This window comes from Orycteropus afer, unplaced genomic scaffold (genome assembly GCF_000298275.1).
Source record: "Orycteropus afer afer isolate SDZICR_OR568_19922 unplaced genomic scaffold, OryAfe1.0 scaffold00003, whole genome shotgun sequence".
Classification (NCBI taxonomy): domain Eukaryota; kingdom Metazoa; phylum Chordata; class Mammalia; order Tubulidentata; family Orycteropodidae; genus Orycteropus; species Orycteropus afer.
The window spans coordinates 29,721,382-29,730,422 of NW_006921590.1; the positions used below are offsets into that span (position 1 = coordinate 29,721,382).

At 36.9% G+C, this 9,041-nt stretch overlaps 1 protein-coding gene across 1 annotated transcript in view; it reads right to left on the reverse strand.

Moving 5' to 3' along the window:
• The window catches only part of TOPBP1 (DNA topoisomerase II binding protein 1), a 98,710-nt gene that overhangs the window by 15,176 nt on the left and 74,493 nt on the right, over positions 1-9,041 (reverse strand). The window contains exons 21-26 of the mRNA XM_007936973.2: positions 8,077-8,246; positions 7,739-7,850; positions 4,127-4,290; positions 3,070-3,207; positions 1,010-1,099; positions 674-835 (exon numbers count right to left, since the gene is read on the reverse strand). Of these exons, the coding sequence (XP_007935164.1) occupies positions 674-835; positions 1,010-1,099; positions 3,070-3,207; positions 4,127-4,290; positions 7,739-7,850; positions 8,077-8,246 (836 nt within the window). The remainder of the gene's footprint in view (positions 1-673; positions 836-1,009; positions 1,100-3,069; positions 3,208-4,126; positions 4,291-7,738; positions 7,851-8,076; positions 8,247-9,041) is intronic.

Sequence of the window (9,041 nt, forward strand, 5' to 3'; positions counted from 1 at the left end):
GGAAGAGGTAACTATGGGGAGGAAGTGGGAGGGGAGCTGTTGCACTGTGGTAAACTGTGGCCAATGTCATGAGACAAAGTATATGTGAACTGCTGTATGGAAAGTGAATTTGTTCTGTAAATCTTCACCCAAATCACAATTAAAAAAAAAACAAAAAAAACCCCACAATACTATAGAAGGACTACTGGGTAAATGTTTCTTCTTGGACTTCTGGAATTAATTTCTGCTTTCTTTATATTCCAACATTTTAAAGGGTACTATCAAGGCATTTAAGAAGCTCTCAGGGTGCAGTGGTTAAGGCATTTGGCTGCTAACCACAAGGTTGGTGGTTCGAAACCACCTGTTGCTCCACAGAATAACAATGAGGCAGTCTGCTTCCCTAAACTCTACGGGGGTCGCTGGGGCTAGGAATTGACTCAATGACAGCGAATTTAGTTTTTGGTTTTTAACAAGGCTTTTAGAGCTACTTAGATTTACATACTCTTCTCATAATTTAACTTTCAATGAACACAAGTGTTCATTATTTTATAAAATAGAATGAAACTAGAAGAGAACTGAGTAAAAGGAGACTAACATTCTATTAAGAACAAACCAAGGGCTTTGATGTGCAGTTACATCTATCAGTAAAAAAGGACATTTGTGAATAAGAGGTCAAGGATATAATCCCACAAACCTGCATGAGATAATCAGCAATGTATTCGGTCTTCAAGCAGTACACGTTCTGTGCAGCGGCTTCTGCTATATTAACTCCTGAGTCATCTGGTTTGTGTTTATTAAAGTCAGAAAAGAGATGTGTGGCTTCTTTATATAAAGGTACAGAATGACCAGGTAATACCTAATGAAAAAAGCACCAGCATCACAATCTATCAATGTCTCAAAGTAGTTCAACTTGTATAGCATGTATTTAAGGGTTATCATCTCACAAAGTACAGAAAATCAAGAATTGATCACAGCAGACTTTGTTAGAAATATTCATGTGAAAAATCCAGCCAAAAGACTGAATACAAACCTTTGCTCCTCCTGACTGAAGAAGACGTTTGAATCCTGCTTCTCGGGACTGATCCACATGTAAAATAACCTTCCAACCACTAAATGCCCCCTAGAAATAAAAAAATAGTGTTGAAATCATTTGGAAAATAAATGACCAAAAAAATGCAGATAATAAACTCTTTTATCTGTAGATTTAGTTTTATGACAATGAATAATCTTATAACCTTTACTGTAACACAGTGGTCTTATCTCTGGTCAGAGAACACAGAAACACACTGTCATCGTGTCCAGCACACAATTAGCCATCAAGAAATATTTTTGGAATGAAGGAAAATGATTCAATGTTTAGGTAACATTAAAACAAAGCAGCCTGACCTATGTTTAATTTTTTGTAGTATTTTTTTCTCATGATTAACTGAAAGAGCGTAAAGCAGAGCTTCTTGGATTACATGAAGCCTTCCCTGTATTCCTCTCGAAACTTTTGCAAACGGGAAATACAAAGTTTTTACATAGGAAATAACAATAGAAGCCAGTGGAATTGCTCTAACAGGAAGGGAATCAAAGCAAAAAAAGACGTGGAGATATCAGAGAAGTTAGAATATACTACGAAAGACATAGAGACTGTGAACCTTTTTGTTTACTATGAACTACTTTGGCCGCCTGGTGAAACCTATGGCAGTCTGAATAACTGAAAAAACAAAACAACATCTGAGATGTAATTCACATATCTTACGTTTTTTTTTAATATATAAATTAAAATATAAAGGATTAAAAAGGAAAACACTTTATTGAAAGTTACTGAAATACGTATTAAAAAAGTTTTGTGATGATGATGTTGTTGCTATGTGTCATCAAGTTGTCTCTGACTCATAGTGACCTTATATAAAACAGAATGAAACACTGCCCAGTCCTGTGCCAGCCTCACAATCCCTACTATATCTGAGCCCATCGCTGTAGCCACTATGTCAATCCATCTTGTTCAAGGCCTTCCCCCCACTTTACCAAGCATGACATCCTTCTCCAGAGAATGGTCCCTTCTGACAACATGACTGAAGGATGTGAGACAAAGTCTGGCCATTCCCACTCCCAAGGACATTCTGGCTGCACCTCCTTCAGGACAGATCTGTTAGTTCTTTTAGCAGTCCATGGTACTTTCAGTGTTCTTCGCCAGCACCACAACTCAAAAGCATCAACTCTTCTCCAGTCTTCCTTATTCATTGTCCAGCTCTCACATGCATATTGAGGCGACTGAAAATACCATGGCTTGGGTTAGGCGCATCTTAGTCTTCAAGGAGACATCTTTGCTCTTCAGCATGTGAAAGAGGTCTTTTCCAACAGATTTGCCCAAAATACAGTATGGGTCACATTTTACCAAATTTTACAAAAATTTTGTGATGTAACAGATGTACTTCTGAATTAAGGTATTAAATCACAAGACCTTGTTTAAAGGACAGAGTAAACTGTCCCAAAGGGCTTCCAAGGCTATACTTGGAAGCAGACTGCCACACCTTTTTCAGATGGTGGACCTGAAGTGCTGACCTTTCAGTTAGCAGGTGAGTACTGAACCATATCCACCAAGCGCTCCATTACAACTGTAATGTGACAGGTCATGCTAACAGTGCTGTGATTTGTTGTCTAGACTTGTAATGAAAGGAAACATGAAATTTCAATCACAGGATCTATTTCTCCCCAATCCAAAGTTTACAAACCTCCCAAGTTTGATCCACAAGTTCTTCTAGGGAAGTCTGTGGACTTCAGATTAAGAACCCCTGAAGTGAGATGCTGGAAAGATTCTTTATAAAAAATACAGTATGGGTCACGTTTTACACATATAAATTAGTTTCAAAAGACCCACAGTATTATCTGTATCTTATTGTCAATCACAGTTTGAACAACAAAGAATTAACATTAAGCTCAATTAAGAATATCCAAACTAAGCATGCACACCAAGGTATAAAAGATAGGTAGAATTATTCTTATTTGGTCAAGCTTATTCTCTTCTTTTTTTTCTTTTTAAATTTGCAATAGTTACGATTTTGAATGTCCTTTACACTAACTACATATTACACATGGTGATACCTCAATAATGCCTGTTTCTTGTTTTTGCTGGATTTTTTTTCTCCACCTCATTGCTGCAAGTGCTAGTCTCCGCTGTTGTACATTGATTCCGGTCAAAGCATCAAGAATGGAACTACTTCCCCATTCATAGTCTTCTTCCTGGAGAATCAGACCAACAAATTTTGAGATCCTACAATATGGGGAGTTGCTATGCTATACAAAAGTTTCTTTCCTCAAGGAGCCCACAATCTAGTTAAGATTTAAATAGTTTTCAACTGTTACAGAGACTACTAAACATTTTATGAATACGGAGGAAATGCAGATTAGTTTGGCTACATATGAGAGTCAAGTATATCTGGCTTTTAAGTAGAGTTGAGAAAAATACTGCATACTTTTATTTTTAAAAATCTTTTCTTTTTTAAAAAAGTAAGAAAAAAATTATCATGCTTGGGTGCAAACTTACATAGCAAACTTGTTTTACATTCAATAGTTCGTGCATATTGCATACTTAAAAAAATCTTTTTGATAAAAATAAACCTTGGCAACTGAGAATACTTAGAATACTGGACTTCACCTACTGTATGATCAACTTCACAGAAGGACACAGTCTCAGAGCAGGTAGTATTAACAGCTTGATGACCTGTTTACAGAGGAGACCTCGAAGGGACACTAACTAAAAACTTCCAAAACTACATGAGAGATACTGTTCTGCTGGTCAGTTAGGAACCAGGTACCTCAAATAATTAGTTTAGTATTTAATGGGCTAACAGTAAAGGTAAAACTTGCTATGAGATAATCTTGAAATTTCCTAATGTTAACAGACAATGTTACTTCGATTAAAATAAAAATAAAATGAACAGCCACATTCAAATTCAATCCTTTAAAAAGTAAATAAAATGGACAACTAAGAATCTAGTTCTGTGATCTCTAAATCTTTTTGCTTTATCAATGAGGGCCTTCTAATAATGGGTATAATCTAATCAGTCATGTTTGGTTATTTCAATTACATGAATGATCAGCACATGTGCTGGACTCTGTGCTACAGAAAGTGCCCCTTCCCATCCATGTGAATACACACCGGCATGAAGTGCCCAGCAGTCCTGCATGCTTCCAAGTAGGAGCGATGGAGCACCCACTTCCCCGCTGCCACTGAGGCCAAATACTTCTCATTTCGAAGTGGATGTCCCACAACAATGTGTGTACAGTTCGGGTCGAAGCACTGTTTTTCTATCACCAATCCACCTGAAGGAGAGAAAAATCAGTTGCCCTTTATTCTTAGCTTTATCTTAGGAAAAATGTAATCTCAAACATGCCTAGTAATTATAAATGTGTTAAAACTATCTAACCTATAAACCCTGAATGACAACTATTTTAATTTATATATATATATATTTTTTTTTTTCTTTTTTGTAAAATTGTATTTATTGTGACAAATTTAAAATACAAAAGTAGGTAAATGGTGCAGGAAGCCCCCCATACATTGGCCGCCCAAAGAGTAAAATGATCGACATTTTGCCAACCTTATTACAATCTACTCCCTTTTGTGCTTAACTATTTTAAAGCAAATTCTAGATCCCATGTCACATCCTAGTAGACATCTCTAACACATGGAAAAGTTTTTATATAACCACAATGCCATTATAAGATCTATTATAATTAAGAAGAATTCTTTGCTATCTAAAGACTAAATCCTTGTTCAAATTTCTTTTTGCCTCAAATTTGCCTGCGGTGGGTTTGTTTTAATCAAGACAAAAGAACTAGGATAAACTTAAGAACCACACAACTGCAGTTGGTCGTTATGTCTCTGTACAACTGCTTTTGCAATTTTCAAAAGCTTCAAGTCAAAAAGCATCACCTGCAGATTAAAAGCAGGAGACAATTTTTTTTTTTTTTGTGAGCAGAAATAAGGCCAGCAGACCTCAGAAGCTTGAGAGGAAAGCACACACACACACGAGGTAATTAGAAGAGGATAAAGCAGCAGAAGGAAAAAGCAATAGCAGGAACCTTTTCTCAGATGTATGTGTATGAAGTCTGGCTTTGAGGTGAGATGAAAGCATAAGTAAATAGAAGCTTACGTAAAGCGTGGCTATTGATTTACAGTTTAGAAGACAACTTGACTAGTGGTTAGGCAGTTGCATCAAGGACTTTCTAAGACTTTAACAAAACATTCAAACTCTACACATGATTTACAGATGACTCTAATAATAATGATGATAATAATAGAATAGCAACACCTTTGAGCACTTACTATGTGCCAGGGACTGTTGTAAACACTTCAAATTATAAACTCGTTTAATTCTCACAACCCTATGAAAGTAGGTTACTCTTTTTTTTTTTTTTTTTTTATTGTGATCTGGGTGAAGATTTACAGAGCAAATTCACTTTCCATACAGCAGTTCACATACACTTTGTCTCATGTCACTGACCACAGTTTACCACAATGCACCAGCTCCTCTCCCACTTCCTCCCCATACTTAACCTCTTCCCAGTGTCCATCCCTCCATACTCTCCTGTCCCTGAGCTGTCTCCCTGGGCATAAGCAGCCCTTCTTTCTCCCATGATTGTTCTCTCCAAAGTGTGTGTCTACTTGAGGTAAATGTTTAACTCACATGCCTGTACTCTGTTTGACTGGAAACCACAGGTGTGGGTTCAATTCCAGACCTGAAGGGCAGACAGGGGCTATCATCTCAGTAGTTCCACCAGGCTCTATTGGACCAGCAAACCTGGTCCCCACCTTTTTTTTTCCCTCCAAATGATTTTAAGTTTTGTTCCACATTATTCTCCTTCTCTATCCAGGATCTCGAAAGTAGGTTACTCTTATCATTTGTAAATTACTCCAGGATGAAAGAGTGACAAAAACACAGTGTGAAATTCCCTATTAATATAATATCCACTTCCATGTAACAAATATATCCCGTAACTCAAACAACTTAACAGACTTTTATTTATTTATTATCTGTTAGCCACAGCTGCTTTACTTATGAAAGGAAGGGCCGAACATAATAGCTATTAGGATGTCTCTTCAAAAAGACCCTCTACTATCACAAACTCCCCATAACAGCACACTCTATACTCATCCGCCACTGCTTCCTGTCCTTTTCTAGATCAATCCTCTAACTGCTACTAGTCCTGTCTGGTTCACAGAGACAGTGTACAGAAAACAAACACTTGAAGTGGTGCATTTGGTGAGCTCTAGGTAAAGCTCAGCAATTCTTTATTTACCCCATCTAATTCACTGGGCGACTAAGAGACAAAGTGTTCCACACAAGGAGGCTCCAAGATGAAACAAACCCACTGCCATCCAGTCAATTCTGACTCATAATAACCCTATGAAACAGAGTAGAACTGCCACATAGGATTTCCAAGGCTGTAAATCTTTATGGTAGCATAGTGGCTAAGACACTTGCCTGCTAACCAGACGGCTGGCGGTTCAAACCCACCAGCCACTCCTTGGAAGGAAGGTTGGGCAATCCTACTTCCGTAGTGATACTGCCTCGGAAACCCAAGGAGGGGTCGCTATGAGTCGGGGCCGACTCGATGGCAAATAACAACAACAACAACAAATCTTTATGGATGCAGCCTGCCCCATTGTTTTCCCACAGAGCAGCTGGTGGGTTTGAACTGCCCACCTTTTGGTTAGTAACCCAATGAAAACACAGTACCACAGTACCACTAGAGCGCCTCTGTACTTGACCAATACTCTTTGAAATAACAAATATCACATTTCTCCACATCTTTAAAAGGACACTACTAACCTTTAATCTTTTCTTGATGACTCAAGACCACTCTTAGAAACAACTATTATTTCTTATTGTTTTCTCTCTTGATGTCAAGCTATCAAACTGAGTTCTCTTACTACAATTTTGCTAACTTGATTACAGATTTACTTTGCCCAATATAGAAGCCACTAGCCACATGTGGCTATCAAACAACTGAAACATAGCCAGTCCAAATTGGGATGTACTGGAAGTATAAATTATATACAAAATTTCAAAGACTTAAGTATGAAAGAAAATGAAAAATCTGTTATTTTTTTACATTCATTACTGATATTTCAGAAACACTGGGTTGAATAAAATACATGTTTAAAATTAATTTCACCTGTTCCTTTGTACTATTTCAAATGTGGCTATTAGAAGATATAAAATTACATATGTGGCTCTGGTCATATTCATATTGTACAGTGCTGCTACATAGCATCGGGTTATCCCTCTAGGAGGTTGCTTCCAGAATGATGTCAGATGGAGAGCCTGACAAATGGAATAAGGATGCTGCTACCTAATGAGGCTACAGGTGGACAGTACGGAGCAAACAGCATGACTCCTGTGTCAGGGCCTTGGGATCATTCCTTCTGATTTTCTCAGAATCCAGCAGAGTTGACTGTTTCTCATTGTACCTTCAAGTTCATTAACATGCAATTTTATTTACATTGTAAGTTTGTAGTTTTCTTTTGTCCAGTTTCATCAATGAACAAATGCTCAAAGCAGTATAGGAGATTCTAAAACCTTAATTATTGGTTTCAATCTAACTCTTTAATCCCATGACCCAGTGATCCAGTGACTATAAAATAACAGCTCCAATTTGGACTCCATGTACAGCCTTAACTGATTACCTATCTTCTTTACCTTAAATTCTACATCAAATAGGGCTGCCATGTGGTAACCTCTAAGATTTTAAATAAAAGTGGTACCTAGCTTTTCAATAAGGTGACAATAATCAATACGTTCTTGAGGATTCAGAGATGACAACTGAAATATGTACTGTTTTTTTAAGTCTTCACGAGTCTCCTCTATTGTTATAACCTGGAATGAATGGAAAGGTTTATTTTAGAAAAAATTAACATTAAAAAGTTACCAGATTCTTTTACAGGGACATTTTACTCTGTCTTCTGAGTTACTAAATACAGAATTAATAATATAATGCCAAAAATGCTTTTAATATTTGATGAATCACTGATAATTGAAAACAGCAAAGTTCTAATACAAAATAACAGCAATATCCAAAAATCTATCACCAGTGATAACAAACCTTTTCTCTAGGGTGAGGAGCCACCGGTGGGTTGGCTAGGGGGAAGGCAATACTAGGGGCTTTTGGTGTAGGAATCAGGTGGCTGTCTTTTGTTGGAGTTTCCAGTTCTTCAGAGATCAGGTGGTGTTTGCAGGCTTCAGTCACACATACGTTTCCAGGATCACAGATAGCTGAGGGAAATAAAATGCTGCAGTGTAACATTATCCAAATATAACTAGAATAAATTCTGGGAAATATCTGTCTAGTCAAGATGAAATTATATACAAACTATGGAATGTGAAAAGTACATGCAAAAGAAGTAGTCTATTTGTAAAATTTATAAATAAATGCAATTAATTAGCTTTTAAAGGGCAAATGGTATTATCTGTGGGCTTCTCCCAAACCCTTTTAAAATATCAAGCTTTAAATACCCAAATCTGTAAGATGAAAGCTTCTCTACACCTTATAACATGAAAAAGAAGAGAAAGGGGAGTGGTGGTGGTGCGGAATGATGATCATAGATGAGCAATAGGAAGCATTTTGTTTCTAAAGTAACATCCAAAGCAAGGGAGAGAATTCAGAAATTCATACAAATCTGAACAACATATGTAGGTATGCGTTGGGCTGAACTTAGAAGACATATAAAAATAAGATGGTTGGGAGAAAAGCCAAGCATTAAATACACCAATGTAAAAAGGGCTAGAATTAAAGAAAGAACAACAGAGAGAATCATGTCTGGAAAAAAATGGCTAATATAAAATTTCCAAATTTAACAATCAATATATATATTTAAATTTAACTTAAGTAGTACTTCAATTTAAAAATTGTTTTTCACTAGGTATATACCCTAGAGAAGTGAGAGCCATGACAAGAACAGATATATGCACGCCGATGTTCATTGCAGCACTATTTACAATAGCCAAAACATGGAAACAACCTAGATGTCCATCAACTTAGGAATGGATAACCAAACTATGGTACATACA